Raw genomic sequence first — 15,463 nt, 5'->3', positions numbered from 1 at the left:
ACCCGCTGAAGTGTGCTCTCATTAGTTCATCCTGCTTTTAGCTTTGGAAAATGCATTTTTACTATTGTGTTTGTATATTTATTTTATATAAATTTCCCATAAAAAGACACACTTGATTTTGGACCACCTTGTACTGTTTGCTTATCTACGCCGTGTGGAATCAAATAGATAAACTACCGACGGCGCGATATCTTGTCACCTTTCTTTTCTTTTACTTCTTTAGTCTTTAGTCGATTGACTAGACAAAGAGCAACTCTTATCTGTGTTAGCCCCGATTTCTACTAATCACATTTTATCATATCCGAATTTATGCATCATGGAAGTTATGCGTCATAAAATCAAAAATTCATCCAACAACTACGACGTTTTGCTCGAAGTGACGATGTTCGTTCATCGATCAATCTTACCTCAAGTTACTCTGTTTTTGTCTCAAATATCAATCTTGCCACAGTTGATGGCAACACTCTACCCAAGAAGGAGATCTCAAAATATGATCCAAATCAGAAGATTCCGTGTCGATTGAGAGGCGAGAGAAACCAAATCGTACGAGGAAGGAAAGTGTACCCCTTTTTTGGTTCAATTTTTTCGTTTTCAAAAAGACACCCCCTCTGAAAGCTCTACCAAAAGCGTGTCCGAGTTCGAGTCGACTTTCAAATGCGTAGCCCAGAAAAAAAAGACAAACCAGATCAATCTCACATGCCAATCGAATACAAGGGAGGTTTTTGCTTCTTCCTTTCTTTCTACCGTTCGACCATTATCGAGTGGAACCGTGCTAGAGGGTTGACCTTTTCCGAAAATCCCAAACACCGAACCGAAGCTCCGGTCTGACGCTAGCAAGCAGTTCGCAAACAGATGGTGACAGGATGGAAGGGAGTAGAGTTCGAGGTGGAGCACACTAAAACGCGACTAAAGGTGCACGATTTATCACAAAACTAAGCGTCGATCGGTTTAATTGATTTATGCTGTCCAGGGACGCATGCACGATTCGTTGCTTCGGCTGTGGGATAACGTTTGCGTGTTTAATAAGCAACCGTCGGAAGTTTTTCTCTTTTTCGCTCGTTTTTTTGTGTCCACTAACCGTGTTAATGAGGGTTGTGTTTGATTGGTCCAAAGCTAAGAACCTACTATGTTTTTTGGGCGATGTCGATGGAAATTTTATTGAATTAACTCGTCACTGGCACTATTTTTCCTTCGAAAGGGAAGACCTTCAGTTGACATGCTGAGGGGGGATGAACTGAACAGAACATCATCACAGCTTAATATCTCTGGCAAGGACGAAGTTATAAAAAGTTTTTTTTTGTCATTAAGTTTGATTAATTGGTTTTGAATGTAAAATTGCGGCCTTGCCAATTGAAATCCCAGTAAACGACCAGTAGTGCTTCGTCACAAGGTTCTGTATGATTCAGAAAGTACGCATTTGCAAACAAAATAAAATCTGTATCTTGTTTGATATCTTATCTGGCATTTATCATCGAACAAGAAAGGGAGAATTTGATAAAATTTTGCAACAAGATCAACAACACTCGGAATAGAGAATATAAACAGGACGCCAAATTTTAGAAATATGAACTGTGGGAATGAACTAGGGTAGATGTACTTCTTGTTGTCCTATCGACAAAAAACCCGTACCTATGAAGATTGTATAGAGAATAGTAGTGTGATATCAACTAATTTGTATTATTTACCATATTTCCTTTTTTTAAGTTTCACGAGATGAGGATGTAGCAAATCAGTTTCCAATTTATTTAAAAAAAAACCTCAATAAAGTCTAAGCACTTAAGCGAATTGATTTAACTATCGAATAAGTTATATTTCCATCCATAAAACTACAAAATAAAAATTAAATGGTATTGGTCCATAAACATAAATAATTTGTAGTAATACTTGTTATGCTATGTTGTCTCCATTTTCTCCAAATCAATACACACATAAACTATAACTTGTTGTTACACCAAAACAGATTTCCATTTCCAACCCCGTTATAGCCCAAAACATTTGGATAGTGAAATAAAGCCATGCTTTATCTCTCAACATGACACACCTGAATAGGCAGCAAAAACACCCAATCGCTTCCATCAATCGCTTTTCGATCGATCGTTTTGCGTAACACAACGCCTTAACAGGAACACCCGAAAAAGGGACAACTCCGTCCGGTCGGCTTTCTATTTCCTTCCCAACAGCGCGCAGTGATGCCGGTTGCACTAGTTTTTGTTTTTTTTTTGCTATTGGTTCGACTCGTTTGTTCTGTTTTATCTATTTTCTAAAGTCCTATTCACGAAGAACCTCAAAGCAGTGGTAGTTTAGCGGGGGGAAAACAGCTCGGAAGAAACCAGTCCAGCCAGTCATCGAAGAGACGGTGACGGTGACGATGGCGTAACCATGTTTCTCCAGATAATAACTGATATTATGCGCTCCATCCCGCGAGATACCGCATCAACTTCGGAAGAATCAAGCTTCCTGTACGAGGGTTGGGCCAGGTGCCTCGCGTAGAAAATAAAAATGACACACAAATTGAGGAAATCCCGACCGTTTCGCGGGTTGACGTGAGACTACACCGTTCACTGTGTGTTACTAACCTATTGAAGAATTTTCCTCCTCATGATGGAAATTGGTTACCTCCTTTCCCTCCCTCAATGCACCCACCCTGCACCATACCGAGATCGAGCGTCGCGACGGACCGTACTTCCTGTCTAATTATGATGTTGGAGCGCCGTGTGCCCGTGTGCACGGTATCAGCTGAAAAAGATTGATTGTGTGCGCACAATACTGTATGCACCGGCAGAGTGCAACCAACTGCAAACGTAAACACCAAACGCGCTCACCCATCCCACCTCAACTCGAAGAAGAAAGAAAACAGGGCCAAAACAGTGCAACGATTCAACGGTGCATCTACTCCGGCTGCACAGAGACGTGGACAGGGGCGGAGAAGGTGAGCGGAGAGTGCATTGTGTTCGCCCATTGCAGTTACGAGAGTGAAATATGAGAGAATGCACATTCGATTGTCAATCGCCCGCCGCACCGCCATGAGAAGTATCGAGATGAGAATTTCCCGACATATGCTCGTCCTTCGTTGCATATGCTGCATTTTTGCACACATGTACACATGCACACACACACACAGCATACCGCTTGCGAAAGAGTCAACGCAAAGCTGAAAGCTACTCACGACGAGCCCACCTCCCCTCCCTAACCCCCCCCCCCCTTTACTGACACGCACAGGGAGCAAACCATTCGTTATGCGAAAATTGGTTCCGTACGCATAGGCACGTTTTCATGCTGCTTATGTTGTTAGTTATGGTAATCGGACAACACAAAGTTAGCGTAAGCATGGAAAGTTTTGGCGAATAACGCTTGGTTTTTTTTTAGAGATTTTCATCAATTTGAAAACCACTTATTCTTCTATTTCATGTCTTTCATCATGTCTTTCGATGTTTATTACCGCTTTCTGTGAATCATTAATGTATTTTACGAACTTTATATTCATAATCAGGATAACATCAGTATAAGATAGAATCAATATATTTTGGGCAAACTTAAAAAAATAATAAACTTCAAAATTGCGATGTTCTCGAAAATTTTCGAACTATTCAACTTGATGCTCCAATAGTTGTTTGTTAGTATTAAAGAAGGAAAGTTTAGAAATGGGTAAGGTTATGTGAATGTGAATTTTCATTTTATGAACTTCTTCTTCTTTCTTGGCTTAGCGAACTCTCAGGTCATGCTTACCATTCCTGGCTTACTAGGCTTATTGATACCGCATAGTTAAACAGTCAAGTCCTCACTATGGGGGAACGGCTCAGATGGGATTTGAACCCTGGTCATGCCGTGTGAAGAACGGTGCCGTTGTCGCCTCGGCCAACGGACCGCCCCTAATTTGAAGCAATTATTATTCACTTAATGCTTCAGATTTTGGTTTTACACAGAAATATTCAAGGGGTTGAATTTTCTCCTGGAATATCGGGGATGGTTGTCCAATCCCAATGAAATCCAGGCCGAATAGACTCCTCTGTACGCTGGACATAACTACTCAGCAATGAGCATAATTAAGTAAGAAAGCGAGAAATGCTAGGCCAGATCTTTTGAAGGCCTAGAGAGAAGAATATTGTCATTATTAGAGCATCGTTTGCAGACTATTTTTCTGTCAAGCCGATTTGACCCGGAAAATCTTTCCGTATGCTAGACTGAAATAAATTCAAGGAAGGAAGACATTGCAAACTAAGGTTGAGAGCTAAAGGAAAAGCATTGCTTGGCCACATTTTTTTAATTCTTCAATTAAAAGAAAAAAAAACATGTAGAGCTTTTAATGATACGCCTGGGTGGATCAATCACTAATATAAATGATTTTTCTATACCTACGTGTGCAACTAGTTTCGCAATCCATCATTACAGCTTGCTTTAAACTCATTTCAAAACAGCGCAGAGAACGGTCCACCGGTAACACACTTCTCCTTCATTAAAAGAACCCCTCAATAAGCTTAAGTGTCTAGCAAAACCACGCCATAAAACATTGTAAATCCCTCACCGCCTTGCCTGATTACATCTTTAATTAAATGCTTATAATCCTTTCCCTTGCAAACGCTTTCTTCCCATTCGATCGGCACCATCTCACCCCTGCATATTTCCACGTAATAAAACAAATTAATTGAAACCATTCGCCGAGGCCCACAATCGCTTCACCGCACAACCATTCCATTACATCCAGTTATTGAATCTCCGTTTGCATCGCCCGCGGGAATGCATGTCTGCCCGGGGTACGTCCACAGTGCCCGGACGACAAACAGCGTCCCATTGGCGTGAGGAAGTACACGGACCCGGGGTATCTCTCCAGTTTCCTAGTGGCAAAACTGCTACCGCAACGGTCGCGTGAAAGATTCCATGTTTGCGCGTACCTTCAGCTACCGGACCGATGCACGGCTCGGACAAACTCCGACTATCCCGACTGTGTGTGTGTGTGTGTGTGTGTGTGTGTGTGTTTGTACATTTTTATTTGCACGTCAACCACCTGGGATAGCTTGGGAACCGATGACAGATGGCAGCATCATCCCCGAGGTACGGTTCGCCGCAACTCGTGACACCCTGCGCACCATTGGAATTACGTAAAGCGGAGCACGCGTATGGGAAAACCTTCCACCTAAGTGTGTGTTTTCTTTTCGGTGGGAAAAAAAGAAATACCAGCCAGAAAGCGTCTCCCGCGACATCTTTGCTGGCAGGAACGTGCGTGCGAACGGCTTGCGTAAGAAGCACGAACACGCGCGCTCGTGTAGCGTATAGGCAAGAGATTAGGAAAGCTCTTGCGGTGCGACTGTTGACGGGTTCAGCAGAGCAACTTCCTGTTCCTACCTTCCTACAGGCCAGCCAGCGTGAACTGCATCTTGTCATCGGTCTGTCGATGGCTGGTTAGAAGGGCACCGGGACGCGACCAGTGGCCACCAACTTGTCGTCCGCTGCTCCACACGGACGGGCTAGACCAGTGCGACATGTCGATTAATTTTTAGTGCAGCAAATTGAGTGCACCATTTTTATGGACATTTAGACGACAGACAAACTGTATGCTTAGCGTTGAGTAATGGGGTTTGCTTTAACGGCGTGCTGGTAGCTTTCTCCGCTCCACTGCTTACGATTGATGATAATGTGGATCAATTTATTCCCGAAGAGATCGATTTACATTCGCAACATAGTACATTACGGAGTGCTTATTTAACCTGCGCAACCTGCGCAAGATGGTAGTGGATGCCGTCAAGATTGAGTTGCGTGAGGTTTTCTAAAAACAGATATGAATTTGCGTTATCGTAGTTTTACCTGGTTTTATCAGTATTCGTTACTCTTATCGTCCACAAGCCTGTTGCGGGTGACCCTGATCACCATCTCAAGGCAAGCTTGATTCCAAGAATCTTCTCAATATCTCTCCACCATGGCGCGTTGCTACCTTGACTAAAACCCACTGATAAACCGCATTAACGTTTAATCACAGCTCTACGACTTGTATGACCTCACTACAACGAACGAACGTCTAGCTCATCCAAACATGAAGAAGCAAATGTTTAGATGTACCTCTTCCAAACCTCCAATTATGGTGGTCGTTCTATGCTCTAACCCTTCGCCTATCCATCCATTCCGATATTGACCATTGACCCGCTTCACAGCGCACATCCCAATGTGGTGGTATCTACCATTAACCCTAACTATCCAAACGTCACCACTCATCGCTACTCAGCCGCTGACAAGAGTGCCTCAGGAATACTGGAGGGCCACCATCAAGTTTAGCGTGAGAAGACACGCGGAACAAGCAATTATGTCTACCACGAACGAGGTTCCACCAAAAAACACAAGAAGCGTACCATCATATCCCACAGGTCAGCTGCAGGTCAGGGCAGTGGATGCTCCAGGCAAAACCTTCACCCCTGACACGGTTTTGGGGTCGGTATTAAGCTATCCGCAGTCAACGATAATCGAACGATTCGCCATCAGCCATCAGCATAATTATGATAGTGAGCTGAAGATCGATCTGCCTTCTTCTTTTGCAATGTTAATTCACATTCACATGTTAGATGGGTTAGTACTACTCTAGCCTGCAATTTTTTGGAGCCAAAAACCGCATCCACAATCTAGCTGGTGTGTAATTTATTCTTGAGAAACAATAGAACTTGCACACATACACACCGGTGGACACAGTTCTTGCCTCATCTTCCCGAGCGGATCTGCAGGAGGCGCAATTCTAAACGCTCATCAATTGCTCGATGGCTCGATCAATAAATCAGCATGTCTTTGCAAGGTTTCATCAAGCAGGAGAAGCTGAGTGGGGAGTTTAATTGAGCTGCCTTCCGCAATACCGAATGACCAAACCGTTCTGCAAGTCGATGATGCCCCTGTGCATGGGATGGCCTTCGCAAGGCAATTGCTCTTCGGTCCCTTTTCTGCATGTCGCTAGATTAGCACCTGCCGACGTTGATGATGTTGTTGATGTGTATTCGACCCGGCAAAAGGGTTTACAATTCCAAGTTTTACGTCCGTTGACTGACCCGATGTGACAATTTTGCCCCCCGCGCACTCGCGACCGATGACTGATGAGGAAGTTACCTAATACGCGGTGCGCACGCCATCACGCCACCGGTACCCCGTCGATCGATCCGTTTCACTTTAATCGACCGCAGTGAGCCCCAATCGATCAATCGATCAAAGCTAAGATCGGCACTCGATAGAAAATGAACCTGCACGGCGGGAGGTATGCAAAATGAGTGAACCGATCGCGGCACACTGATTGAGCGTTGTGAGTGGTCTATTCCGTGTCGTTGCTGAAATTGCAGTCTCAAATTAAAGTCCCGGCGAGAGAGCTTGCGGGGCTTGTTTAATGTCTTACTTTTCTTCTGACGCGTGTTGATCGCTTTTTTTTTCTTCTTCTCTCTACGTTTACAGGGACGACTGTGACAACATCGGTGGCCTCTACCGAGGAGACCTCGACCGCAGCAACGCCACCGACAACGACAAAGGCGACGACACCGTCCACAACAATGACCAAGCGAAGGATGACTAATCGCGACAATAAGCTGATGTCGGTGCTTCAAGCCCGCCGTACCGCACTGTCCCGGGACCGATGGCGCAAGGAGTACATCCACCATCCATCATCGACCTCACTGAAGGCCCGGCAGCAGCCGAGCGTTGCAGGGAATCTGGTGGAAGATAGCAGCACGCCAGAATCGAACCTTATCGTGCCGGTCAGCTCGTCGTCGTCGTCCTCATCCGGTCGCATCGCTTCGGTCGATGAGTTTCTCGACACGGACGAATCCATCCACGGCATGTACGTGGTGAACCCGCGCACGGGCAAGATCGCCATTCAGCAGACGGGATCGAGCATTAAGCTAGCCAAAGAAACGAACAATTTCATCGCGGCCGTACCAGCGCCCGGTAACAAATCGCTTGAAATTACCAAGCTCATCTCGGCGAAAGGAGCCTCCATCGGTGATGCACCACCACCTCCAACACCATCCACCAGCCCGACGACACTTCACTCGGGCCGAAGCCTTTATCTGGAGACGCGCGGTAAGCGATTGCGCGATCGTAAAACGTTTCCCTCACTGTCAACCGAACGTTCGGTGGAAGAAAGCGATCTCATCCCGTATCAGTTCTTCGGCCAGAAGCTGCTGCCCGCCCATCACAAAGGGTTGGATGCACGCAATCAAGTCATCAACACGCGGCGGACGCATCTGAACAAGCTGAAAGAGGATCCGCTCGGTGAGATGGCCGATGCAAACCTTCCGAAACCGTCGACTGAGAAGAACAAGTTCTGGTCCAATCGCTATCAGTCACGGAACGTTGTGGCGCACAATAATTATCTACGACGGAGTGGTTCCCTACCGATCACGACGACAACGACGACGAGCAGGAGTACTACGGTGAATCCGTCGACTACGCCCTACATCCCACAAGAAGCTGCTGCTGCTCCAGTACACTCAGATGCACTCACCAACTCCATGATAGCTCTCAGCAATCTGTCGGATGGGAATGAAGAGGACGAGAAGCAGGTATTTTCGCGAAGTGCAAACTTTACCACACCCAACAACACCGACACTGAATCGCGGTTGCTTGAAGATGCTGATCCTAAACCAGCCTTTGTGGAGCCACTGGACAATGGAGTTCCACCGGCAAGCACTACCACTGAACTCCCGAACAAGTCTTTGGTGGAAGAGTACGCCGGTCCTGCTGGACTGTATGGTTCTGGATTGAGTGCCGGTATCTCTAAGCTGATCATCAACTATCCGGATGATGCAACGCCAGAAGACTTTTACCGGCCACTGAACACCTTTGAAACGCACGCACAGATTGTGAATCTCCAGGAGGCGACCGAAGATCCCGTACCGACGACATCCATCCCTCAAGAGGTCGACGAGGACTATGCAACGCCAAGGAATCTCGTGTCCATTCCGGACATTAATCAGATCTTCCGTAATCTGTCCACACCCACCACGACGGAGATGACGACGACGAGCACGACGCAAACAGCGCCCACCAGTACGACAGCCCCTGCCCCAGCACGGTCACGTCTCAATACACGCGTTTACGTCCCCGTCAGTCGATCCACAACGACTCGAACGAGTAGTGCACCTCGAACGACAACTACTACCACCACAACCACCACCACTTCTACTACGACTACTACCTCGACAACTACCACGGACCAGCCCGTGGAGGAAGAAACCGAACCGCCACCAACGACGGTGATGACTCTTACTTCGAACCCTACCACAACGGAAGGTTCCATCCCTTCAACGGCTACCACCACCAGGCCAGCTACCTCGACAGAAGCTCCAGCAACCTCGATCGTACCTTCCGTAACTCCTTCTGTTCCAGCGAAGACGACCACCGCAAGACATTTTAGACCATCGGCTCCTCCCACGGTCGCTTCCCCACCGAGACCGACCAGACCTACCGTGAACCCACCCGAGCACAGAACGGTGGCGATCTTTACCGGTCTCCGACCGAATCCACCCGATCCAACGCCCATCAACGGAACCGAGGTAGAGCCCGGCTTCAATCCGATCCTATCCCACATTTTCCCGAAACTAGCTGGCCCCATACTGTCCACCCGTTCTCCAGCGAATCTCGACTTTTCGCTCACATTCACATCACCGCCACCGGTCGACCATAGTTCCGGCACGAAGAAGCCGGCCGTCTCGTTCGATGGAGTGCTACTCCACCACAACAGTGACGTCGTGATCGAGATGCGCAAGATGAATACGGCCACCTTTGTTCTGGCAGGGCTGGGGATGCTCCCGATCGTTATCATCGTCCTGTACGTGATCAAGGCAACGGTGTTCAATCGCGAGAATAAAGTCTCACACGATCTGGAACGATACATTCCGGACGGGCAGCCACCAATCAGTCCGGTCGTAAGGCTAGAACAGTCGGACACCTCCAGCGCAACGGATGAGTCCATCATGACCGAGCATGATTTTAATCGAAGTAATCTCCGGTTCAAGAGCCTGCTCGGGGAGGGCAACTTTGGTCAGGTTTGGAAAGCGGAAGCGGATGATCTGGCCGGACATCTGGGCACGACACGTATCGTGGCGGTAAAGACGGAACGAAGCGACAACGGGCACGGTGATCTGAAGGCGGAAGCTGAGATTATGCGCAAGCTTGGCTCACATCCGAATGTGGTGACTTTGCTGGGAGCATGCCTGGAACAAGGTTTGTAGATGGCCGCCGTACACGGTGCTCGCGTTCCGGCTTCTAACGGCCTCTTGCGCTTTACTTTCAGATCCTCAACTGCTGATCATGGAGTACGCGATGCGTGGTCGATTACTATCACTGCTCCGAGCCGCCCGGGGAGCAGTCAATGGATTAGCTCCCTCGGTGCACAACAATCGACCACCGATCATGCCACTGTCTCCACGACGGTTGACCGGCTTTGCTCATGATATTGCCCGCGGCATGGAGTACATTTCGGAGAAGAAGGTAACAACCAACCTGATCCCAGCTTAGCATTTGAAACGGATAATTCAATTCTTTCCTATCTCTCTCTCTCTCTCTCTCTCTCTCTCTCTCTCTCCGTTTTAGATCGTACATCGTGATCTTGCCGCGCGGAACGTGCTCCTAGACCATAACGGTATCTGCAAGATCTGCGACTTTGGTATGTCGGTCGATCTGGAGAAGGTGAAATCGTCGCACGCGCAGATCCGCATGCCGCGGAACCATCATCACAGTGAGTCGAGGTTCAAGTTTGACCTGAGCGCACGATCGTTCGGTATCGGTAGGCATCACAACCATGGGCACGATCACGGCGGTACTCATGGACGGCACGGGGGTGGTGGTGGTGGAAGCGGAGGTGGTCACAGCAATAGTCACGGCCATGATACCAAGAGTCGGCCAGCGCTGCCGATCCGCTGGATGGCACCGGAAGCGTTACAGTATCACATATTTTCCCGCGAAACTGACGTCTGGGCATTCGGCATTGTGCTGTGGGAGATTGCCACTTTAGGTAGGCGTCCTAAAATGATAAAGTACTACAAGCCCGTACTAACTTATCCTGCTCCACTCCAACAGGTTGTACTCCCTACCCGAACCTTTCCGGGCGTGAGGTGGTCCGAAGTGTGCCGAACGGTGCTCGCCCCGAAGTACCGGCCGACTGTCGGCCCGAGCTGTACGATCTGATGCAGCGAACCTGGCGGAAGGACCCACGGCAGCGGCCAACGTTCTCCGAGGCACGCACCTGTCTCGCGAGGACACTCTGCCAGTGGCAGCTGGAGGACAACGATACCTCAAACACGTCCGAGTATCTGGACGTGAGCGGGTTCAGTGAAGATCTAGAGCAGGGCATGGTATACTTTAACCGACGAATATCGGAGTTTGAGTGTGAAATCTAAAACGCGTTCCGCAGGTCCAGAAACGATGCAGTAACGCTTTCCTGGTGAAAGCGTTAGCTTTTGGTTCTGCCGATCGGGGGCAAATACTAAGTTTCAAGTTCTGTACATATCTAGGCTCTCTGTTTTGTGTGTGTGTGTGTTTTGCTCTAGCCTTTGCACCACAAACCATCATCGTCACCCATTTGATCATTCATCGCGTGATCGCGCATAAGTGTGAGTGTTAGTACATTAGACATCTCGATTAAATTATCTCTTCATCGGTAGTGCTTAGTGCAGTGTAGTGACGACACTACTGTGGGATAGCTTTCCAATACGCGAATACGTACGTAGCCAAACAATTGCACTGATGATAGGGAAAGATGGGAATGCTGTAACGCAACATTACATTCCAGCGCATATTATATGTATGGCTCCGTAGACGTATCGCAGCAAGAGCCTGTTGAAGTGATAGCAAAGAAGCAATTTAGTGCACCGCATATAGTTGTAGTATGTATTGACTCCTGTTGGAAGGTTTTTTTTTTGTCGTGTCGTGTCTGTTGTGTACATTTGAAAAATGTAGTAGCTTTGAAGACTTAGGCCGTAAGCTTGTCCCTTGTACTCTTCACCCACAAGTGTCCTTCCCCCCTTTTTCCCCCGCTAGTTGATACGATTATTTTATTTGTAATATTTTATACGTTTGAGGCTGCACCACCGCCACCGGGGCGGATGGGCGCACGGTAGGTGAGAACGTGCGAAGGCAACGAGATAGGAATGGAAGTGACGAAGAAGAAAATCTGAAGAAAAACGGAATAAAAAGTTTTGATGTTTTGTGACTATACTGATTGGAAGAAGCTCAATTAAATTGATTTGTTGTATCCGAAAAATAGATCTAATAAATCCAAATCGTATGAATAAATGGATCTATCACTTATATTAACTGGCTTAACTTTAGCAATGCAGCCCGGAAATTTTTGTTGTTTATGTAAATTTGATGCTCTTCTACTCTCAAAGCGATTATGTTCAATTGTCGGCAGATTTATTCGAACAACGCTTCACGAAACATAATCTTTTTTGATCCTCCAGACCACAGGCTTCGGTAGTCGGATGTCAGGTTGTCAGGAATTGTCAAATCTTTTTTCAATGCTATTACCTTGAGTGGTGTGCATCAGGAAAATAAATCAGCCCGTTTTTCATTTATTTTACCAATATCCACGAGGCAAAGCTTTAGATCACAAGCATCCAGAAGTTATTAATATTTGACTTTTATTTGAATGTAAACTCTGCCTGCACAGATAGGTTGTAGGTTCAAACCTAAATTCAACCTTAAGCAGTGGATCCTTTCCGAACCTGAAAAAGTGTTTTTCATCGTATAGGAAAAAAAGTTGATCAAGAAATTTATTGGCCTTAGCTGTGGAAAGACTATGAAGGAGGTATGTCTATGATGGAGATATGTTATGTTTACCTTAGTGCGATGTACATGGATCATAAGTTTGCGCATAGCATTAAACTTTTCACTCTCTAAGAACCGTGGCTCTCCGGCTATTAATTTTCACTATTTTTTCCGTGACATAGACTACGATCTATTACAATTGAATATTCTGAAGATATCAACAAATTGCACCGGAATTAATAATTGATTGACGGTCATCTCTTCTTCAATTGAAAACTAAAAATTGGTCTTAAAGTCGAGAATGTATCGTTTAGGACGTTAATACTGAAAGCTGGCTTATGGTAGAGTAAAAACAGCAATAGGCATGCTTTAGATGTTTGATGATTTGTTCATGACGAACTTTTTCCTCAAAGCAAGGCGATTTCAACGACGATCATTGCTTTTAGGAAATAAAATAATATTTGCTGCTGTTTTTCGAAACACATTTGTCAGAAAACACACATAACACAATAAAAATAACATTTTCTTTTGTAAAATTTAAATAAAATTAATAAAAATCAAACATGTTCAAGTGACGCAGATCGAAGATCTGTTCCTCAGAAAAGCTTAAAAGCTCACGAACGCGATCGAACTGTTGGCGCCATCTGTCGGGTAAATTAAGAAGCGCGTTGCATTCTTTTTCGCTTACAGTGAGGGACAAAAAAATCAAATCAGCATGTTTGGAGAACATCAAGCTTAGTGTCACTACTTAAATGCGAGTACGATAGGATAATTATACAAAATGCGACGATAAAAAATAGTCAGAAATAGTTCATGCATTGTTCTTAATTTAGTAAAAAACCATCTTGCAGTCTATAATAATAACTTTAATAATAATAGCTAAATTTCGATTTGAAAAGTAAACCGACATTTAACAAGTAATTTACCACATTCCTCAACTTGTACAATCTTCTTAGGGCATCCACATCCATTCCACTGTGTTAGTATCAATCCATGTATCAATTTAAAACTTTTCCCTAAACCACACTCTTCCCATCATCACCGGGCTCAATCTCTCTTTGCCTTAATCTGCTCGACCTGTTGCTTCTGGATGTTGCTGTTCTGAGGTTGACGGCGGCCACGATAAAGACCACTCGAATAACCAGCTCGAACCACGCGAACCGCGGAAGGCAGAAGCGGCCGAGACCGGGTCTATGCCGTCGCGGTCGCGTGTGCTGTGAAACTGTGTCAATGACCGAGTGAAAAGGAAAAGATTCCAGTTTGCCCCGTGTTCCGTATGTAGGTGAGTCGGTCTGTCACTTTTCCTTATTTTGTGCTAACCAGATGAGAGAAGGGAAGAAGGGCACGGCGACGACGATGATTCGTCGAACCTTCTGCCGGCGGTGCTGATCCTATCGAACCAGGAGCCGGTTTTGAGGTAGTTTGGGTGGCTGTATTTTTTATTTCTGAGAGAACATCTTCAGATTTGGGAACTTTGAACAGTTTCGGTGCTGCTCAAGAAGCTGACCGCGCACAGAACTACACGTTAAGACCTCGTTTTGTGTGTGGTTCGATGAACTGTTTTCTTCCTTGTTTTGTTCGCTGCCGAATGGGATGGTCTTATCGTGCAGTTAAGCCTTCCCTTCCGACCCTGGTCGCGTGATATCGCGCCTCTCAATCGGTTTTGATGATGTTTCGAAATTTCGAACGCTCGTTTACCGTCCCATCGGTATAACCTTGACTGATATTTAAATCATCTTTCTCTCAACCCCGCCGTCCGCTCGGTCTCGCGGTGTGTGCCTGTGCTCGCGCGTATCGGCCGCTTACACTCAACAGGTCCACAAAACCGAGCCCAAGTAATGATCCCCCACCAAGCCCACCAAAAACCCCCGCGCTGGTTCGTTAGTGTGACCGTCAAACGGTACGAAAAACCGTTTCCAAATCTTTGAAAAATGCTTCCTTGGCTTTTGGAGTGTGTGAATGGGTTTACACACACAGGGCATGCACGCGGGCATGTGAGTGTGTTTTTCTTTTATTTCTCTCACTCTCCTTCCCTATCTCGCACAATATCTCTTTCGCTTCGGCATCTTAAAAGTTTTCGAAACCGTTGGCTTAACACCCGATGGAAGTCAACCAATGTTTCGGGGCCTGTTCGGGCTCTATGTTTAAAACATGAAGAGACCAGCCAGATGTTGCAGTAGCAATATATTACACGTGCAAAAACACAAGAAATTCATTCGCAATAATCGCTCCATCTTATGAAATTTACAGTTTCGGGTAAAAATGGTAAATAATTTTGGCACGCAAGCGATTGCACAATTTTCGTTACAATTATTTGTACTGTGAGCTGCAATTATAATAGTAAAACATTCAAATATTTAAGGCTGTTCGTAAAAAATCGCTAAAGGATGGCAAAAAGTTAAAAACTATTAGTTGCAAATCATCCCAACATTTTATGACTTCCTCCAACTGCATAAAACATCAAATGATTAGCACAATCTTAATTGTATGTATCTCCCGCTCGATAAGGTAGACGACAGTAATTTATAGTGAGCATCATCTCCCCACAAAGCACATTTAATGCAGAAAAGTGCTCTGTTTTACATTTGAAATAATTAACCTTCAATGATTCACATCGATTAATCTGCCCGATGCATTCTACTAACCTACCGACCTAACAATAAATCGCAACGCCAAGCGATAAAGCTCCCACACTCCAACGCAGGATGGATTTAAGTAAACTTTTATTCGATTTCTA

At 45.9% G+C, this 15,463-nt stretch overlaps 1 protein-coding gene across 7 annotated transcripts in view; it reads left to right on the top strand.

Moving 5' to 3' along the window:
• The window catches only part of LOC118509631 (mucin-5AC), a 77,255-nt gene extending 65,080 nt beyond the window's left edge, over positions 1-12,175 (top strand). For all 7 annotated transcript variants that reach the window (XM_036050520.1, XM_036050517.1, XM_036050519.1 and 4 more), the window contains exons 4-7: positions 7,414-10,182; positions 10,253-10,449; positions 10,552-10,972; positions 11,038-12,175. In XM_036050520.1, coding sequence (XP_035906413.1) covers positions 7,414-10,182; positions 10,253-10,449; positions 10,552-10,972; positions 11,038-11,357 — 3,707 coding nt within the window. In that variant the 3' untranslated portion in view covers positions 11,358-12,175. The remainder of the gene's footprint in view (positions 1-7,413; positions 10,183-10,252; positions 10,450-10,551; positions 10,973-11,037) is intronic.
• Positions 12,176-15,463: the final 3,288 nt, after the last annotated feature.

The sequence above is a fragment of the Anopheles stephensi genome, chromosome 3, assembly GCF_013141755.1.
Source record: "Anopheles stephensi strain Indian chromosome 3, UCI_ANSTEP_V1.0, whole genome shotgun sequence".
Classification (NCBI taxonomy): domain Eukaryota; kingdom Metazoa; phylum Arthropoda; class Insecta; order Diptera; family Culicidae; genus Anopheles; species Anopheles stephensi.
This window is presented reverse-complemented; position numbering and strand designations above follow the sequence as displayed.